Here is a 21,858-nt window from a genome sequence, read left to right as displayed (position 1 = left end):
ATACTAAATTTCTCTTTATTCCATTCTCTCACAGATGGTGAGGACTCGAGCTACCGGACGTGCCGGATGACCACCAGTACCACCTACTGAGGCTACCAGAGGCCGTGGATGCGGTCGTGGTAGAGGCAGAGCAACAGGGGCAGCACATGTGGATCCTTTAGTTGCCCCAGCTCAGGACCAGGCTCTAGCAGCACCAGTGCAGGCACCAGTTGTGCCCATTGTGATACCGGTTCTCCAAGAGACATTGGCCCAAATCTTGACAGTTTGCACAGGCCTGGCTCAGGAAGTTTCAGCCACCACAGCAGCAGCTACTTCGTAGGTCGGGGGAGGCAATCAGACCCCCGCTGCTCGCACACCTGAGCAGGTAGTGCAGGGATTACAGACTCTAGAGGCACCTCCAGCTCAGCCAGTGGTACCCGTTCAGGAGTACAGGGTTCCAGTTATGCCAGACGATGAGCAGCGTCGTCTCGAGAGGTTCAGTAGACTTCAGCCTCCTTCTTTCAGTGGTGCTCAGGGCGAGGATGCCCAGGGTTTTCTCGACAAGTGTCAGCGTATGCTTCAGAAATCAGGGATTCTTGAGTCCAGCGGTGTGGCTTTTACTACATTTCAATTTACTGGAGCGGCCTTCACTTGGTGGGAGGCGTATGAGCGGCGTAGGCCGGCAGGTGCAGCCCCTTTGACTTGGCAAGAGTTCTCCACTCTCTTCTTGGAGAAGTGGATACCGCAGTCTCAGAGGGAGGAGCTACGTAGACAGTTTGAGTGGCTTAGCCAGGGAGATATGACTGTGTCTCAATATGAGGCGAGATTTTCTGAGTTGGCTCGCTATGCCTCATGGATAGTTCCGACTGATTGGGAGAGGATTAAGAGGTTTGTGGATGGTCTTAATTATCACTTTCGTATTCTAATGACTCGAGAGAGAGTTCTGGGTATTTCTTTCGAGGATGCAGTTGATATTGCTCGTGATATTGAGACAGCTCGCCGTCAGGAGAGAGAGGAGAGGGAGGCCAAGAGGCGTTGAGGTTCTGACATTTTTAGTGTCGCTCCTTCGAGGGGACAGTTCTAGTAGGGTCGGGGTCATTCTTTCAGGCTCGCTCAGTCATCTCGACCTGAGTACCGAGGTGGATCTTCTGGCCGTGGTTATCAGGGTTGTAAGTAGAGTCAGCCATCTCTCAGCGCTCTTCCAGCACAGAGTTCGTCTCGTGCTCCATCTGCTCAGGGTTCTTCTAGGCCGAGTGCATCATCTAGCCACTCTGGCACGAGGGGTTCCCTTCAGTACCAGTTCCCAGCACCCGGGAGTTGCTATGAGTGTAGAGAGTTCGGGCATATGCGGAGGGAGTGACCTCGTTGTGCTGCTAGCTCATCTCAGCAGAGAGGTCAGCCCTCGACTTCTGCTCCAGTTATTTCACCACCCGCCCAGCCAGTTAGGGGTGGAGGTCAGGCAGCCAAGGGTCACCCTAGAGGGTGAGGTCGATCAGGGGGCGGTCAGGCCCGTTTCTATGCACTCCTAGGCAGACCCGATGCCACTGCTTCGGATGTTGTCATTACAGGTATTGTTTCAGTCTTCCACAGAGATGCCTTTGCATTAATTGATCCCGGTTCCACCTATTCCTATGTGTCTTCATATTTTTCTCATCATTTGGGTACGACCCGAGGATGTCTTGCCTTACCTGTTCATGTATCTACCCCAGTGGGTGATACCATTGTTGTAGTCCATATATATCGATCGTGTTTGGTGACTATTGGGGGTCTGGAGACCTGAGTTGATTTATTGTTGTTGAGCATGGTGGACTTTGATGTTATTTTGGGCATGGATTGGCTATCTCCGTGTCATGCTATTCTTGACTGTCATGCTAAGATAGTTACTTTGGCTATACCGGGTGTTCCGAGGATCGAGTGGAATGGTGTGACTGACTTTGTGCCTAGAAGGGTGATTTCCTTTCTAAAGGCCCAGCGTATGGTTGGGAAAGGTTGTCTATCATATTTGGCTCTTGTGAGGGATGTTGGAGCTGAGACTCCTAGCATTGATTTGGTTCTAGTTTTGAGGGAATTTCCCGATGTGTTTCCTACAGACCTGTCGGGCATGCCACTAGATAGGGACATTGATTTTGGTATTGACCTGGTGCCGGGCACTCAGCCCATTTCCATTCCTCCATATCGTATGACACAGGTAGAGTTGAAAGAACTAAAGGATCAACTTTAGGAACTCCTGGATAAGGGGTTCATTCGGCCTAGTGTGTCACCGTAGGGTGCACCAGTTCTATTTGTGAAAAAGAAGGATGGCACAATGAGAATGTGCATTGACTACAGGCAATTGAACAAAGTAACAGTGAAGAACAAGTATCCCCTGCCCCGTATCGATGATTTATTTGACCAGCTTCAGGGGGCAAGGGTATTCTCCAAGATTGATCTTCGTTCAGGCTATCACCAGTTGAAGATCAGGGATTCAGATATAATGAAGACTGCTTTCAGGACTAGATATGGGCACTATGAGTTTCTTTTTATGTCCTCCGGGCTGACTAATGCCCCAGCCGCGTTCATGCATTTGATGAACAGTGTATTTCAGCCATATCTGGATTCGTTCGTGATTGTTTTTATTGATGATATATTGGTGTACTCGCGTAGCCAGGAGGAGCACGCACAACATTTACGAGTGGTATTACAGAGATTGAGGGAGGAGAAGCTTTATGCAAAATTCTCCAAGTGTGAGTTTTGGCTCAATTCAGTGGCTTTCTTGGGGCACGTGGTGTCCAGCGAGGGTATTCAGGTTGATCCAAAGAAGATAGAGGTTGTTCAGAGTTGGCCTAGACCGTCCTCAGCCACAGAGATTCGTAGCTTTCTTGGGTAAGCAGGCTATTATCGCCGGTTTGTTCAGGGATTTTCATCCATTACATTGCCCTTGACCAAGTTGATGCAGAAGGGTGCTCCACTCGTATGGTCGGACGAGTGCGAGAGGAGCTTTCAGATGCTCAAAACAGCTTTGACCACAGCTCCGGTATTGGTGTTACCATCCGCTTCAGGTTCTTATACCGTCTATTGTGACGCTTAGAGAGTTGGGATTGGCTGTGTGTTCATGCAGGAGGGTAGAGTGATTGCATATGCTTCTCGTCAGTTGAATCCCCACGAGAAGAACTACCCTATTCATGATTTGGAGTTGACTGCCATAGTTCATGCATTAATGATTTGGAGGCATTACTTGTATGGCGTATCTTGTGAGGTGTTCACTGATCATCGCAGTCTTCAACATTTGTTCAAGCAAAAGGATCTTAATTTGAGGCAGCGGAGGTGGCTTGAGTTGCTCAAGGATTATGATATTACCATTTTGTATCACCCTGGGAAGGCCAATGTGGTGGCCAATGCATTGAGCCGGAAGGCGGTTAGCATGGAGAGTTTAGCAAACATTCCAGTTGGGGAGAGGCCCTTTGCAGTTGATGTTCAGGCTTTGGTCAATCGGATGGTGAGATTAGACATTTCAGAGCCTAGTAGGGTGTTGGCTTGTGTGGTTTATCGGTCTTCCTTGTATGACCGCATCAGAGAGCGCAAGTATGATGATCCACATTTTCTTGTCCTTAAGGACAGGGTTCAGCATGATGATGCCAGGGATGTGACCATTGATGGTGATGGCGTGTTGAGGATGCTGGGCCGGATTTGTGTGCCCAATGTGGATGGGCTTAGAGCGTTGATTCTGGAAGAGGCCCATAGCTCGCGGTATTCTATCCATTCGGGTGCCGCGAAGATGTATAAGCATTTGAGGCAGCACTATTGGTGGAGAAGAATGAAGAAAGATATTGTGGGATTTGTAGCTCGGTGTCTCAATTGTCAGCAGGTGAAATATGAACATCAGAGACCGGGTGGCTTGCTTCAACAGATGGTTATTCCTGAGTGGAAGTGGGAAAGGATCACTATGGACTTTGTGGTTGGACTTCCTCGGACTTTGAAGAAGTTTGATGCTATTTGGGTGATTGTGGATCGGCTGACCAAGTTCGCGCACTTCATTCCTGTGTGTACTACCTATTCTTCAGAGCGGTTGGCAGGGATTTATATCCGGGAGATTGTTCGGTTGCATGGTGTTCCGGTTTCCATCATTTCAGATAGAGGTACTCAGTTTACTTTGCAGTTTTGGAGAGCCGTGCAGAGAGAGTTGGGTACTCAGGTAGAGTTGAGCACAACATTTTATCCTCAGATGGACGGACAATCCGAGCGCACTATTCAGATACTGGAGGACATGTGCGCGCCTGTGTTATTGATTTCGGAGGTTCTTGGGATGAGTTTCTACCGCTTTCAGAGTTTGCCTACAACAACAGCTATCAGTCCAGCATTCAGATGGCACCATATGAGGCCTTGCATGGGAGACAGTGTAGATCTCCAGTTGGTTGAGTCGAGCCTGGTGAGGCTAGGATGTTGGGAACAGACTTGGTTCAGGATGCCTTAGAGAAAGTGAAGGTGATTCAGGAAAGACTTCATACAGCTCAGTCACGTCAGAAGAGTTACGCGGACCGGAAGGTTCGATATGTGTCCTATATGGTTGGTGAGAAGGTCTTGATAAAGGTTTCGCCCATGAAGGGTGTTATGAGGTTTGGGAAGAAGAGCAAGTTGAGTCCGCGGTTCATTGGGCCTTTTGAGGTGCTTCGGAGGATTGGGGGGTGGCTTATGAGCTTGCTTTGCCACCCAGCATGTCGAGTGTGCATCCGGTATTCCATGTTTCTATGCTTCGGAAGTATGTTGGGGACCCGTCTGATATTTTAGACTTCAACATGGTCTAGTTGGATGATGATTTGACCTACGATGTGGAGCTAGTGGCTATTTTGGGTCGTTAGGTTCGGAAGTTGAGGTCAAAGGATATAACTTCAGTGAAAGTGCAGTGGAGAGATCGGCTCGTGGGGGAGGCTACCTGGGAAACCGAGCGGGAGATGCAGAGCAGATATCCTCACCTGTTTGAGGCTCCAGGTATGTTTCTTGACCCGCTCGAGGACGAGCATTTGTTTTAGTTGGGGAGGATGAGATGACCCGACCCGTCGTCACGTGAGTTACTGCCCCGTTTCCCCCATTTTTATGCTTCTTCATGGTTCATTATCGGTATTCGGCGTGTTAGAGTTAAATCGGATTGGTTTTGATAGGAAATGAGACACTTAATCTCTTTAAGGAAGGCTTGTTTTGGAAAAGTCAACCGGATGTTGACTATTGAGTTAGAAGGCTCGGATGTGATTTCCGGTAATTCGGTTAGCTTCGGGGGTTGATATGTGGCTTAGGAGTGTGATCGGAATTGATTTTGGAGTTCAGGAGTAGAATTAGGCTTGAATTGGCGAAGTTAGTATTTTGGCGAATTCCGGTTGGTAGGTGAGATTTTGATACGGGGGTCGGAATGGAATTCCGAGAGTTGCACTAGCTTTTTTAGGTGATTTTGGATGTGTGCGCAAAGTTTCAGATCATTCGGAGGTGTTTTGGTTGGCTTTTTGATCAAATGCGTATTTCGGAAGTTTTTAAGAAATTTAGGCTTGAATTCGATGTAATTTGATGGTTTTGGTGTTGTTTGTGGTGTTTTGATGATTAGAACAAGTTTGAATGATGTTTTAGGATGGGTTTGCACTTTTGGTTGAGGTCCCGGGGGCCTCGGGGTGATTTTGGATGGCTAACAGATGATTTTTGGGACTTAGGATGTTGCAGAAATCTGTAGATCAGTGTTGCAGGGTTTTGCTGTATGCGATCGCAGGAGTGGCATTGTGATCTCATAGAAGCATTTTTGAGGGGTTGTTTGGTTGTTCAATGCGATCGCATAGGGAGGCATGCGATCGCACAGTGTAAAGTTAATCCAGGATTTTCGTGGAAATTTGTTCAATGCGATCGCAGGAGCAGGTGTGCGATCGCATAGGCTAAGGTCATTGTGCTATGCGATCGCAGAGGATAGGATGCGATCGCATAGGGTTAATTCTGGAGCTGCAGATTTTTATGCTATGCGATCGCAGAGTATTGGGCCGCGATCGCATAGAGTTAGCTACAGTGATCCGGGCAGAATGTTAAAAACATTTCATTCGCGAACCCAAACCCATTTCCTCCATTTTTGAACATCCTTGAGAGCTTTTGGACGAGGATTAAATAGGGTTTCGACTGAGATTAATTGGAGGTGAGTCTTATGACCTAAAAACATAATTTAATTGTAGATTCAACATCTAAATTCATGGAAATTTGATTACAAAGGGAAGGATTAGGGCTTGACTTTTGAAATAGTAATTTGGGGGTTTAAGGGAGCATTTGAGCTCGGATTTCGTTAAACTTGATATGCATAGACTCGTGGCGAGATAAGGAATCCGGTGATGTCAATTTTCTGATTTTTCGAGAAGTGGGCTCGGGGCTCGGGTTATGCCAACTTCGTGATTTTTGATATTTTCGAGTCTTTTCGACTCGGGGCTCGGGGCTCGGGGCTCGAGGAGGTTGATTTGCGAGGCAAAGGAGTAGCGAGCTAGGATTTCGGCCTGCTTGAGGTGAGTAATGGTTATAAATGATGTTTTGAAGGTTTGAAACCCCGGATTTGCACAATGTGGTGCTATGTTGAGATGAGACACACGCTGTATGATGAGCATGGGGTCTGTTACTACTGGGGATTTGGACTCGGTCCATCCCGTTTGATGACTCTACTGTACTTTTGACTGAGACTTAATTTATATCATTATATTATTGGCTAGTTGCCCTGTTTGGGGCCTTGTGCCGATCTGTAGAACCCTTAGGGGGCGTTTGTATTGGTTGACCTCACTTTTCTTGTCGAAATCATACCCTTAGTCATGTTCTTAACTAATAAACATAATATGAACCAGCTTTAGAAATTGTTAAATCCTAATGAGAGTAACGTGTAGGTTGAGAACCCCGTCTTATCTTTGTGTGCCCGAGAGGCCAAGTCTGTATTGACTGAGAGGGGTCGAGAACCCCATTGTGAGGGTATTTGATGTTTTATTGATCGGTCTGCACGCCGCAGCAGTATATATATTTATGCGGATCGGACTGCACGCCACAGTTGTATATTATATGGATCGGACTGCACGCCGCAGTAGTATATTATATGGATCGGACTGCATGTCGGAGTAGTATATTATATGGATCGGACTGCACGTTGCAGTAGTATATTGTATGGATCGGACTGCACGCCGCAGTAGTATATTATATGGATCGGACTACACGCCGCAATAGTATATTATATGGGTCGGACTGCACGCCGCAGTAGTACAATGCTTGGGCTGAAGGTGCCCCTCCAAAGTCTGTACACCCCCAGTGAGCGCAGTCGACTATTCTTGGGTCGGGCTGCACGCCGCAGCAGTATATATATATATATATATATATATATATATATATATATATATATATATAGGATCGGGCTGCGCGCCGCAACAATATACTATATGGATCGGGCTGCACGCCGCAGCAGTACAATTATGAATTTGGTTATCGTGAGGAGTAAACGAAATGAATACTGGCTTAAAGGACTTTTAACTGACTTCTTCATTCAGTTGCGGTTTTTGATATTCTCACTATTTTAATATAGAACTGCATAGTGTTTTACGAGTTTTCTTTCCGTCAGTCATTATTTATTGCTATTACTCATTGAGTTGGAGTACTCATTTTACTCCCTGCACCATGTGTGCAGATACAGGTATCCCGGAGGCATAGTTTGAGCTTTCTGCTGCTGTTCAGCTTATTCCAGAGTCATCGAGATTCCAGAGTCATCGAGGTAGCTGCATGGCGTCCACAGGACCCGATTTCTCCCCTTATCTCCTTTAGTTGCCGCATTCTAGACAACTCTATGTATAGGTTGCTACACATACTTGTATTAGAGGCTCTTGGCTCGTGACACCAGATCGGTGGGATTTATATTGAAATTTTAAGGATTTTCCGTACCGTTTATCTATTGCTACAGAGTTATACTCATGTTAATTTGGCATTAAACCCTATTAATTGGTAATGAACTCTACATAAGGGATTGTGAGTGAAGAATTGGTCGGGCTTGCCTAGCATCGTGTTGGGCGCCATCACGACCAGGGATTTGGGGTCATGACAGCTACTTCTTCTACGATGTTCACCACGGTCTCCAATTACAGAATACTACGGGGCATACTCCGGATAAAAATATATACAAATCCTTCGGGGTATTCCCCGGATAAATTTAACTAAGGGTACGACCTCTCGCCTCGAAATTAACATAATCCTATGGCTTGCCTACTCAAGTGTGGTCGGCCTAAATATGCTCTTAGCGGTTAAATAATAACATAAAATAATGAAGCATCTTAAGGCTCAATTCATTTTTTACTTAACTTCACCTCCAATGTCCAAAGTCTTGATAATTCATATGAGCCAAACAATATGGAGCAAATTATCCAAAACATATAAATAATGAAAGATCTAACAGTTAACTATTCAAATACGAGACTAATAAATAGCTAGTGGAGAAACAAATAACTACTATTTGAGCAACTAGTAGACAAGGGACATATAGCAAAGGGAAAATGAAATGAAGCGATAAAAAATTGGCCAATTTAACAGAGAATCATGTCTTCAAAACCGTCCCATATTTGTCAACTTAAAGACTACCCCACAGATTCATAGGAACAAAGATATTGGAATAAAGAACTGTTATTCATTTAGAATGGAGGAGGTCAAATATGTGAATCTAAGACTAATTAATTATTCCTATTAGAATGAAACCTCAAATTTAGTTTAAATAGAGAAAGCACAGTAAACCAAGTCTAACGAACATCAAGAGAGTAGTAATATATTTGTTATAGGAAACTAATGAGATCTAAGTGAGTCTAAGATTATCAACAACAAATCTCAATGACGTAAAACTATTTATACGGACCGATATCACGGAATAACTTATCACCACACACAAAATAACATTGCAAACAAAGGATAAAGGGATGAGAAGGAACCTCAATGAGCCAACTTATGTTGATTTTGAAAGGAATTTCACGCATATTTGCAACAAACTCTGAAGTAAAGAACTACAACGCAACAGCAGGAATCGCAACTCGGACCGAAACCTCAAACATGAACCCGAACAGCATCCACGAATAGCCGTATTTTTGTGTTTTCTGATTTTGAAGGAAAGCTAAAACTTTAAAGAAACTGATTCCATTTTTTTATGTGAAGAGCTGAAGCGGAGTATGAGAAACTAAAAGAAAATCCTTTCTCTACCAAATTTCCGTCAAGCTAGCCAAAAATTTTGTTACCCATGATGTGCGTGCATGCGTGTATGTGTTTTGTTGGAAAGGGAATGGGTGGGCATTTGGTTAACGGCCACGGGGCTGGTGGCCTGGTTGAGAGTCACTGGCAGTGGACTGGTGAGGTTGAATGTAACGACCCGATCGGTCGTTTTGAGCTCTAGCACGTCGTTCAGCAGTATGAGGCCATGAGTAGCTTCATTTCAGGTATTATGACTTGTACACAGGGTCGAAATTGAGTTTCGGGAAGTTCAGAGTTAATTTGGAAAGAGAATTCTCATTTCGGAAGCTTAAAGTTGAAGGAATTAACTAAGATTGGATTTTAGAGCAAACAACCTCGGAATCGAGATTTGAAGATTACAGCAGGTTCGTATGATGATTTCGAACTTGGGCGTATGCCCGGATCGCGTTTTGGATGACTCGGGAGCATTTTGGCGCCTATTGTGGAAGTTAGCATTTTGGAAGAAATTTCATAAGTTTGGCTTGAAGTGCATATCTGTGTTATCAATGTCCGTTTGGGATTCCGAGTCTGGGAGTAGCTCCGTATGGTGATTCTGGAGTTGGGAGAGTGATCGGAGGTGAATTCGGAGGTCCGTAGGTCATTTTGAAGTCATTTGGCTAAAGATAGAAATTTGAAGGTTTTTGAGAAGCTTGACCGGAAGTGGACTTTTTGATATCGGGGTCGGATTCCGATTCCAGAAGTTGAAGTAGGTCTGTGATGTCAAATATGACTTGTGTGCAAAATTTGGGGTCAATCGGACGCGATTTGCTAGGTTTAAACATCGAAAGTAGAAGTTTGAAATTCTAAAGTTCATAAAGCTTGGATTGGAGGTTGATTCGTGATTTTAGCGTTGTTTGATCTGATTTGAGGCCTCGAGCAAGTCCGTAATGTGTTTTGGGACTGATTGGTATGATTAGTTGGGGTCCCGGGGGCCTAGGGTGGATTCCGGGTGGTTAACGGATCGAATTCGGAGTTTGAAGAAGGGCTGAGATTGCTGGTTGCTGGTGTAACTGCACCTGCGAGTCTAGGACCGCAGGTGCGTAGCCGCAGAAGCGGCCCTAGGGTTGCAGATGCGGTATGGGCGGAAGAGAGCTGGAACCGCAGATATGGTCGTTTGGCCGCAGATGCGGGACCGCATCTGCGGAAGAAGAAGTGCAGAAGCGGAAATGGGGAGGCCTGTAAAGGGCCACATATGCGGTAGTATGGACGCACCTGCGGAACCGTAGAAGCGGTCGTTTAACCGCAGGTGCAGAAAGTGGTGAGGCAGTGAGGGTGTTAAAATCAGGGGATTTTGCCATTTTACTCTTGTTGGGGCGATTTTTGGAGAGATTCAAGAGGGGATTATCTTCATCAACGATAAGGTAAGCTAACCCCACCTATCTTGAGTTAAATATATTGATTTTATACGGATTTGAGCATGAAATTTGTAGAAAACTTGGGGGTTGAGGGAAAACCTAGAAAATTGATATCCTTGGAATTTGACCACGATTTTAGGCATGTAATTTATAGAAAATTATATATTTGAGTTCGTGAGGCTATGGGTAAACTTATTCTTCGAAAATTTTGGAAATCCGGGCACGTGGGCCCGAGGGCATTTTCGTCAACTTTTCGATCGGGGTTAGGAATTGTTATAAATTTGATTGTAATGAGTAATTGAGTATATATTAATGGATTGGTATCATTATTGACTATTTTTTGAGCGTTGTGCATCAATTTGAGTCTTCGGAAGAGCATGCAATGTCGGTTACGGATCTTCGGAGCGAGGTGAGTCTCCTTTCTAACCTTGTAAGAGGGAATTGTCCCCATAGGTGAGTTAATTGGTTATGTGCTCCTATTTGTGGGGGTTACATACTCATGAGGTGGCGAGAGTCCGTGCGTAGCTACTATTATGCTATTGTCCGGGTAGTTTAGGACCCAAGAGCATGTTATACTTGGATTATTTGTGAACTTATTGACAACTTGAATTGCTTAAATCACATTGAATTAGTAAATAAATTTATAAACTAATTAAACTTCATTTTTCTTAAATGGTTAAAAGAGAATTGGCTTTCTTTAGAAATTTTTTTCCGTGTGGACTTCTTGGTTGTCAGTCTATATGTGTTTATTTTGGAGCGGGCCGAATGCCTCGGCATATTAAATAGATGCATCTATGGTTTGTGTCGTTCGACCCTAGGCAGTGCACATTTTAAATATTGTTGGATCGGGCCGTACGACCTCGGCATGAGATGCGCGTGCTTGTATGGCTTGCTTGAGAATGTTATGCGATAATATTTGCCTTCCCTGGCCAGATGTAGTTGATAATCATAATGACAAGTAAATTTTGGGAATCCACACTTATTTGATATGTTGTTTACCTGCTATCTGGTTTTACAAGTTTATAATTGTTTTATAAAAATCCATGATTTCCTTACATTTTCACTATATTGTTATCAGACCACTAGTAAGTGTCAAAGTCGACCTCTCGTCTCTACTTCTTCGAGATTAGACGGGATACCCATTGAGTACACGTTGTTTTCGTACTCGTACTACACTTTTGTGCATTTTTGTTGCACATGCATATGTATCTCTAGTGGCCTACTGGGCGTAGCAGCATGGTTGATACGGAGACTTAGGTGAGTTGCACTTCTCGAGGCGACCCACAGTCAGCAGAGCCTCTTTCAGTTATATGTTTTTATTTCCTGTCCAATATTGTATTCCGGACGGTTGTTGTACTTTATTTCCTTCTTAGTAGATGCTCATGCACTTGTGACACCGGGTTCTGGGATGATCACGGGATTTTATTTCAGTAGCCAAATTTTGTAAAGACATCCTCATTTATTCAGTGGAGATTATTAATTATTATTTATTTGTTTAAAGGAAATTATTTCAAAATAATTAGATAAAATGAGAATTTATCAATACTTCCGCGGTGGCTTGCCTAACAGTGGTGTCCGGCGCCATCACGGCCCTTAGTGAATTTTGGGTCGTGACAACATGGTATCAGAGCACTAGGTTCCCTTAGATCTTACAAGTCATGAGCAAGTCTAGTAGAGTCTCGCGGATCGGTACGGAGACGTCTATACTTATCTTCGGGAGGCTATAGGGCTGTTAGGAGTACTTCCCTTCTTGATTCCTCATCGTGCGATTTGATTCCTTGAGGCTTATGCCCTTGTTTTCCTTCCTACTCAATCTTATGCGACGCGAACCGCTGGTTATAAATCGAGAATTTAAGGATTTGTAATGGTACTATGAATATGGTGCGGGGCGTTTCTCCCTGCAGGGTTGTTTGAGCTAATATCGTCGCTTGTGGAAGGATATTCTATTGTTTCAGCTTAGTAGCGGTACTTCTAAGAGCTCTGAGGCTAGGCGCAAGCTGCCATGATTCCTATGAACGATTGTTCCGCGATGTTGTTATGATGGTAGGATGTTTGCCTACGTGTCGGGGCAGTGAATGACTTGAGGGAGGTTTACTCAGTACATGATTCAGAGATTCGATATTTTATTCCCGGCAGGGGAAAGGCAATCAGACTAAGAACGTTCCGATTTTGGTCGATGGAGTAACGAGACTTGGTATTTGCGAGCGTGGTGGAGTTTTCTTTCTATAATGAGGTATCGTTGTCCTTATTGAATCTACTAAATTCTTCGGTGTTATGATCTTCTACAATTCCCCTTTGGATTAGGATATTGCGAAACAGTATTGAAGAAGCAACTATTAGATATCACGGGGTACGGTGGTGCAGGATTGAATTGGTATTCCTAATGTTGACGGCTTAAGAAAGATTTTCTTCGGAAAAGTTTAAGGTTAGCAGCGATTTGAGGGTTCAAGTGCTGTGAAGATGGATTTATTTAACGCAACAACTGAGTAGCGAAGGGTGAGAAAGGATATGTGGGGAGTGTCGGACGGTGGTTAAAATTTCTAGAAGGCCAGTTATAAGAAGCAAAGGTCGAGTAGTCGATTAAAGGGGTGAGTTCCACTAAAGTGAGAGAGAGGCGGAGTTGCTTGTGGGCTTTGTGGTAGGATGAATACGCACCTTAAAGCGAGTTTGGAATGATTTGGGAATTTTAGTGATTGGTGATTGGGGTCTGCGGATTTAATTTGAAGTATGGGCTATTATGCGGTAGGAGATTTGATATAACGGGAAGGAGCTGCTTGAAATGAAGAAGGATACAACATAACTTTGAATGGAAGGATGTTGCCGCGCATTTAATTGATGTCCACGAGGGGTGAATGGACTTGTGCAGCTAGAGAGTGAGCTCGGACTCAAGATTTTGTTATTGGTGTCGTAGTAATTGTACCCCATGCAGTAGCATTAGAAGATGTCGAGAAGTGAACTCCACATATGGGTTATTCCCTGTGAGCAGGTTAGCGGTCGCGTGATTGGCAAGGCTTCTGTGGAGAATTCTATTGGTTGTACAGCAAAGAGATCGGTCGTGCGAATGTGGTCGATGATTCAGAGTATAAAAGGGGTTATTACAGAAAGATTCTGAGAATTTTGGCGGTTGATTGCACAAGGTTATGTCAAAAGGAGATTAAGAATCCTGGTGAATTCCAGAGTTGTGTAATAGTGGCTTTGCGCTAAGTGGGAGAGTCCCACCGCCTATTATTGGGTTGCATGGTTAACTACTTATGAGGTTTCTGGTTATTAGCATGTTGATGGGTTATTTCAGCCATGGGAAAAGAGCATAAGTGGTAAATTGAGCAAAAGGATTGTTAAAGGTGTACCATGGTTGGCCTTGTTGGCTCATGTTCAGATTTGATAAAGGATTCAGGGTTTACCCCTCGTATAAGTGTGGGTTTCAAGGGAAGCGATTCTTCCAGGTGCTTCGTCAAGAGGGTATTCATGTGCTAGAAGATTTATAGATTTGATTATATTCAAGGCCAAGTCTGAGCGGGTGACTCTCAACAACGGTCCTAGTGGATTCAAAAGGTAAAGTGTGGTGCCTAATTATTTTGAGCATGTAGGTACGGTTAAGAATCAAGCTGTTGTAGCAGCCTATGAGAAGAGGCCCAGAATGTTCTATGATGTTTTGACTCGCGACATAGTATGAGGGAGGTATGAAACGGTTCGTGGTATTGGAGACAGTGTGGTTCCGTGATTCAAGGTCACTCGGGATGAGTGCGGATGGAGTGTGCTATGTGTTGAATGGAGTTGTTATTATTTCTAAGGCAATCAAGGTATATCGAAAGAAAATAGGTGGGTTAACCATAGTTGAGTTGGAATATTGGTGGTAGAGATCAGTCTCTTCAGCATGATCAAGTTATGCGTTTGATTTGTGGCGGTACGTGTGAGGCCTGTCAGCCGCCGTAATTGGTGTTATTTAGGAGTGTTCTACTGTTATGGACCGTTATGTATAGGCGGATCCTGGAAAGGCTATGGTGGCTTAGACCACTACTTAGATGTTTGCATATTCTACGGTTATGAGAATTTACATGTGTGTTGCTATGGTTCTTCTGAAGTGAGTTTAGTGAAAAGCTTTTATGTGATGAAGTGTTAACCTACTAGTGGTTCCAGAGTTATGATAAAAATCATGTTCTATCGTATATTGGCACGTTGGGTGCAGTGAGTGGTATGGAATTTGAAGTGAGGATCAAGGTTGCAGTTCGGTGTTGACAAGGATGTCACGAGCTCGGATGAGCACGAAGGGAGTTTTGATGTTTAAAGTAAGTTGGTATTGTCCTCAGCATCAACTGAGATTGGTGCTTTGTGAAAAAGGCTTTGCATCCTGGTTAAGGATTCTTGATCGCTTTTTCAGCATTAGTACGGCTGGTGGTTTGTATGTACAGACCTGTTATCTGTTACGGAAGGTTGTGGGAGTGTGCCCCACGGGAAGGTTGTATAAGTGTGGCAGGAAGCCACTTGATTGATTGAAGAGTTAAACCAAGTATGAAGACTGAAGTGATGTCATTAATTTGAGAATGGATGTCTAGAGGGCACTCGATTTATTGGGTTGTGGACTGCGGAGGATTACTCCGATTATGATAGTTGTTCTTGTGTGTTATGAGAAAAAGGGGGTCATTAGGGACCTTTGAAAGGTTATTGGCCTAGTTTTGTACGATTAGGAGCGACTCGAGGTCGGTGGATGGATTTAAATTTGAATATGGGCTCTATATCAGACCAGATGCATTCATTTCAACAAAGCGCTCTTTATGGAAGAGAAGTCGGGGTGTTATTTCGTCGTCAGCTATTCCATGCAATGATGCATTGCGCCGTGTGAGTTGAGAGATGGCTTGGTAAATTGCTTATGTGTTACGTTTCGACATTGAGATGATGTTGTTCGAGCAAAATGGCTCTTGAGATTCAGATCATATATCGCACCTCAGTTGTGCTTGAGTTTTGTAGCTTATGGCGCTATACGTCTCCCTAGGGATGGTATTATGCACTTAGAGTGCTTGTGACCGACATTCAGTATGTTATTGTAATGAGCAATTTAGCTCGATGTGCATCTCCTTATGTGAGTTTTACGTGTGGATCGGGTGGCACGCCGCCATGGGTATGTTATTTGGATCGGGTGGCACGCCGCCATGGTTGTGTTGTGTGGATCGGGTGGCACGCCGCTATGGTTACGCTATTTGGATCGGGTTGCGCGCCGCAACAGTGTGATGTTCAGTATAGCTCCCCATATCTAATTTTATGTGTTTGTTTCCTATTTTTTGAGGAAAGATCATATTAGCTGTGCGCCTGCGTCGCATGTATGATTCGCGAGCGGGGTGTCTGTTTAGTATGTTGACCGCGTCGCATGTATGATCAACGAGCGAGGCAACTGAATTTCCTTTCGGAGTTTGTTTTCCTTTTGTACCGCACTCTAATTAGTAGCCTATTGGCACATTGTGGCTTCATATGAGACTGTTGATCATGTCCGGGATGGCTTATTGCCTGAACAGTTTGCACTGGGTGAGATGAGATTATTGGATTTAGGATCAGTGCAATCTGATTATATGGAATATATTAAGGCAAAGATCATTATTTGGTTCAGAATGAGGTGAGGGTTCTTGTCAGGAGTATAGACTCGATGATTTGTTGATTCGGCAGTTGTTTATGAATTTCTATGTCTATCTTCAATCGTGGCGGTATTGTAAGAGTTAGAATAAGAACTATGTATATCCTGAGGTGCGTTGTGAGCATCAGATTCGTGGAATTTCACTACTATGCTCAGAGAATGTTATTGTGGTTCTATGAGTAAAATGGTACAAGGGGTGAATTCAGCTAAGGTATGCAGTCGTGTTTTGGTACTGCATGTAGTCATTGATATGGTGAGTGTATGTTGGAAGCAGGTCTGGCATAGAATTTCGAATGTTGGAATTGGGCTCTAAGGCTTATTTGCTTCAATTAAAGAGAATATCTTCAGATTTTATCGAGTTAATGTGCTAAATTGAGTTGTGGTAGCATAGGAAGGTGCATGAGGTGCTAAACAGTGATTTCAGACTACTTCAGTGTAGTTCTAAGCACGTTCGAGGACGAACGTATGTTTAAGTGGGAGAGAATGTAACGACCCAACCGGTCGTTTTGAGCTCTAGTGCGTCGTTCAGCAGTTTGAGGCTATGAGCAGCTTCATTTCAGGTATTATAACTTGTACGCAGGGTCGGAATTGAATTTCGGGAAGTTCAGAGTTGATTTGGAAAGAGAATTCTCATTTCGGAAGCTTAAAGTTGAAGGAATTAATTAAGATTGGATTTCAGAGTAAACGACCTCGAAATCAGGATCTGAAGGTTCCAACAAGTTCATATGATGATTTTGGACTTGGACGTATGCCCGGATCGGGTTTTGGATGACCCGGGAGCGTTTTGGCGCCTATTGTGGAAGTTAGCATTTTGGAAGAAATTTCATAAGTTTGGGTTGAAGTGCATATCTGTGTTATCAATGTCCATTTGGGATTCTGAGTCTGGGAGTAGCTCTGTATGGTAGTTCTGGAGTTGGGAGCACTATTGGAGGTGAATTCGGATGTCCGTAGGTCATTTTGAAGTCATTTGGCTAAAGATAGAAATTTGAAGGTTTTTGAGAAGCTTGACCGGAAGTGGACTTTTTGATATCGGGGTCAGATTTTGATTCTGGAAGTTGAAGTAGGTCCGTGATGTTAAATATGACTTGTGTTCAAAATTTGGGGTCAATCGGACGTGATTTGCTAGGTTTAAACATCAAAAGTAGAAGTTTGAAATTCTAAAGTTCATAAAGCTTGGATTGGAGGTTGATTCGTGATTTTAGCATTGTTTGATCTGATTTGAGGCCTCGAGCAAGTCCGTAATGTGTTTTGGGACTGGTTGGTATGATTGGTTGGGGTCCCAGGGGCCTACGGTGGATTCCGGGTGGTTAACGGATCGAATTCGGAGTTTGAAGATGGGCTGAGATTGCTGGTTGCAGGTGTAACTGCACCTGCGAGTCTAGGACCACAGGTGCGGATCCGCAGAAGCGGCCCTAGGGTCGCAGATGCGGTATGGGCGGAAGAGAGCTGGGACTACAGATGCAGTCGTTTGGCCGCAGATGCGGGACCACATCTACGGAAGAAGAAGCGCAGAAGCGGAAATGGGGAGGCCTGGAAAGGGACGCAGATACAGTAGTATGGACGCACCTGCGGAACAGCAGAAGCGGTCGTTTAACCGCAGGTGCGAAAAGTGCTGAGGCAATGAGGGTGTTAAAATCGGGGGTTTTGGCCATTTTACTCCATTTTACTCTTGTTGGGGCGATTTTTGGAGAGCTTCAAGAAGGGATTCTCTTCATCAACGATAAGGTAAGCTAACCCTACCTATCTTAAGTTAATTATATTGATTTTATATGGATTTGAGCATGAAATTTGTAGAAAACTTGGGGGTTGAGGGAAAACCTAGAAAATTGATATTCTTGGAATTTGACCACAATTTTAGGTATGGAATTTAGAGAAAATTATATATTTGAGTTCGTGAGGCTATGGGTAAACTTATTCTTCAAAAAATTTGGACATCCGGGCACGTGGGCCCGAGGGCATTTTTTCTCAACTTTCCGATCGGGGTTAGGAATTGTTATAAATTAGATTGTAATGAGTAATTGAGTATATATTAATGGATTGGTATCATTATTGACTAGTTTTGGAGCGTTGTGCATCAATTTGAGTCTTCGAAAGAGCATGGAATGTCGGTTACGGATCTTCGGAGCGAGGTGAGTCTCCTTTCTAACCTTGTAAGAGGGAATTGTCCCCATAGGTGAGTTAATTGGTTATGTGCTCCTTTTTGTGGGGCTACGTATGCACGAGGTGACGAGAGTCCGTGCGTAGCTACTGTTATGCTATTGTTCGGGTATTTTAGGATGCAAGAGCATGTTATACTTGGATTATTTGTGAACTTATTGACAACTTGAATTGCTTAAATCACATTGAATTAGTAAATGAATTTCTAAACTAATTAAACTTCATTTTTCTTAAATGGTTAAAGGAGGATTGACTTTCTTTGGAAAATTTCTCCGTGTGGACTTCTTGGTTGTCAGTCTGTATGTGTTTATTTTGGAGCGGGCCGAACGCCTCGACGGATTAAATAGATGCATCTATGGTTCGTACCGTTCGACCCTCGACAGTGGAGAGTTTAAATATTGTTGGATTGGACCATACGACCTCGGCATGAGATGTGCATGCTAGTATGGCTTGCTTGAGAATGTTATGCGATAATATTAGCCTTCCCTGGCCAGATGTAGTCGATAAGCATAATGAGAAGTAAACTTTGGAAATCCAAACTTATTTGAGATGTTGTTTACCTGTTATCTAATTTTACAAGTTTATAATTAATTTATAAAAATCCATGATTTCCTCACATTTTCACTATATTGTTATCAGACCACTAGTAAGTGTCAAAGTCTAGCTCTCGTTTCTACGTGTTCGAGATTAGACGGGTTACCCATTGAGTACACGTTATTTTCGTATTCATACTATACTTCAGTGCATTTTTTGTTGCACATGCATATGTATCTCTAGTGGCCTACTGGGAGTAGCAGCATGGTTGATACGGAGACTTAGGTGAGTTGCACTTCTCGAGGCGACCCGCAGCCAGCAGAGCCTCTTTAAATTATATGTTTTTATTTCCCGTCCAATATTGTATTCCAGACGATTGTTGTACTTTATTTCCTTCTTAGTAGATGCTCATGCACTTGTGACACTGAGTTCTGGGATGATCACGGGATTTTATTTCAGTAGTCAAATTTTGTAAAGACATCCTCATTTATTCAGTGGAGATTATTAATTATTATTTATTTGTTTAAAGGAAATTATTTCAAAATAATTAGATAAAATGAGAATTTATTAATACTTCTGCGGTGGCTTGCCTGACAGTGGTGTCCGACGCCATCACAACCCTTAGTGGATTTTGGGTCGTAACACTGACGATGAGCTGGTCGGCGGCAGCAGTAACGCGAAGAAGATGATACAATCGCTGGTGTTCTTGTGTGTGTTAGGTTCTAAAGTCTTGGAGATTATAGGTAGGGGAGGGCACCGATCTGCTTCTTTTTGGTTTAGAGATCTGTTGTGCTATTGGTTTTTTGGTGTGTTAAGGTTGAGGAAGATGATGGTGACGGCTGGAATCCGGCGATAGAGGCGGTGGCGGCTTCTCTAGTGTCTAGGGTTTTTAGGTCTTGTATTCTTATGTGTATTAAGGTTGAGAAGAAGATCATCTAGCTAGGGTTCTTTCATGTTGTCTCTTGAAGAAGAAGGGAGCTATGGGTTAAAGAAGAAGAGGGTTAGGTCTTGTTGGGCTTAAAAAAATTGGGCCCCTTGCAAGAATTCATTTTTGGTCTAAAATTTTATATAACTGATCTAAGGAAAGGCTAAAAAATTAATCTACTTCTAAAAATACTTATAAGAAGATACAAGTAAAACTAAAAATTAAAGTTGAAATTATTATAATAAACTATTATATTTAAAATAGAACTTAAAATTAAAATTGAAACTATTTTTGGTACTTTCAAAGATTATATTAAAATAAAATAGGTTCGAAGTAACATATCTTTCTAAAATATCTAATACGTGAATTAAATAGAGAAATATGGAACTATTTTTGTAATTTTCAATTTTTGTTCTTAAAATAAAGTAAAATAGTTAAAACTAGGTAAAATAGCAATATTAGGCCTAAACTAAATATCTAAAAGCTACAAAGAGTAAAATCTCGGGGACGGTCAAAAATTACACGTCTACAGCTGCCCCTCTTTGATTGGAAATACGAAGTATTTCCAGACAAAGAACGACTAGACAGGTTTTTTGACCTGTCCCTTATTTAGAAAGACTGTGACCGAGCTTTGGTATCTGAGCTGCCTATATATCCTTGGCTATAAAGGAATCAGGCCACGTGTAGTTCAGAGGTGAGTGAGATGATGGAGTATACCGAGGTAGAGAGCCGATTGAGGTGCCGTTCTGTCGAGGTTCCGGTCCGCGGTTCCTGCCACTATATCAAAAATAAAAGGAAAAATTACAGCAAAAGTAAAAGAGAAATACAAAATCCTGTCTACTTCTTGTCTTGAATCTTCCTTGAATCTCTACTTGATCTTCAACATGAAACTGAAAAATGGACTCTATTTTTCAGGCGGGCTCCTGATGCTTCTTGAATTTGCGAATTGAAAGTAACTCTGAGATGATTTCCCTTGTTCTCCAGGTGGGTGCCTGATTGCCAAAGCTTGAATTGTATTCCATAGTTATCCAGAAAGGCAACTGATTGCCAAACCTTGAAATGTATTCCCTTGTTCTCTAGGTAGGCGCCTGATTTCCAAAGCTTGAATTGTATTCCCTTGTTCTCCAGGTGGGCGCCTGATTGCCAAAACTTGAATTGTATTCCCTTGTTATCTAGGTGGGGCGCCTGATTTCCAAAACTTGAATTGTATTCCCTGGTTATCTAGGTGGGCGCCTGATTGCCTTTCCAAAACTTGAATTGTATAACCTTGTTATCTAGGTAGGCGCCTGATTGCCAAAACTTAAAATGTATTCCCTTGTTATCCAGGTGGGCGCCTAATTGCCAAAACTTGAAATGTATTCCCTTGTTATCCAGGTGGGCGCCTGACTGCCAAAACTTGAACTGTATTCCCTTGTTATCTAGGTGGGCGCCTGATTGCCAAAACATGAAATGTATTCCCTTGTTCTCCAGGTGGGCGTCTGATTGCCAAAACTTGAAATGTATTCTCTTGTTCTCTAGGTGGGCGCCTGATTGCCAAAACTTGAATTGTATTCCCTTATTCTCCATGTGGGCGCCTGATTTCCAAAACTTGAACTATATTCCCTTGTTCTCCAGGTGGGCGCCTGCCCTTATAACAAAATAGATAAAACAAAAGAAATTTTTCTACCCCAGTTTGGAATCTGGAAACTTCTGTGAGTGATAATCGAATCATGTTACCTAAAGAGCTCTAAGAATTTAAAAGTTAAATCCTATTATCCAGGACGGCCCTGAAAACTTCAAATTAAACCTTATCTTAAGAGTGACAACTTTAAATCTAAGTTATATTTTTTTATAGGTAGAACTTACGTTAAATCTTGTTATCTATGAAGGTTTTGAAATCTAACTAGGTCCCACTATCCAGGAGGGTCCTGAGAATTTAAAACTAAATCACATTATCCAAGAGGGTCCTGAAAACATAAAACTAAACCCCATTATCCAAGAGGGTCCTGAAACTTAAAAACTAAATCCCATTATCCATGAGGGTCCTGAAAACTTAAAATTAAATCCAATTATCCAGGAGG

At 43.1% G+C, this 21,858-nt stretch overlaps 1 protein-coding gene across 1 annotated transcript; it reads left to right on the top strand.

Moving 5' to 3' along the window:
• The first annotated feature begins 442 nt into the window (after window positions 1-442).
• LOC138889509 (uncharacterized) lies at window positions 443-1,018 on the top strand. Its single transcript, XM_070172823.1, has one exon. The coding sequence runs from the start codon at window positions 443-445 to the stop codon at window positions 1,016-1,018; it is 576 nt and encodes a 191-aa protein (XP_070028924.1).
• Window positions 1,019-21,858: the final 20,840 nt, after the last annotated feature.

Source organism: Nicotiana sylvestris, chromosome 4 (assembly GCF_000393655.2).
Source record: "Nicotiana sylvestris chromosome 4, ASM39365v2, whole genome shotgun sequence".
Taxonomy (NCBI): Eukaryota; Viridiplantae; Streptophyta; class Magnoliopsida; order Solanales; family Solanaceae; genus Nicotiana; species Nicotiana sylvestris.
Note: the sequence above shows the minus strand (reverse complement) of the source record. Positions and strands in the feature narration are given on the sequence as shown.

Coding starts and splice junctions, on each gene's coding strand:
- LOC138889509 (XM_070172823.1), top strand. CDS start 443: ATGCCAGACGATGAGCAGCGTCGTCTCGAGAGGTTCAGTAGACTTCAG.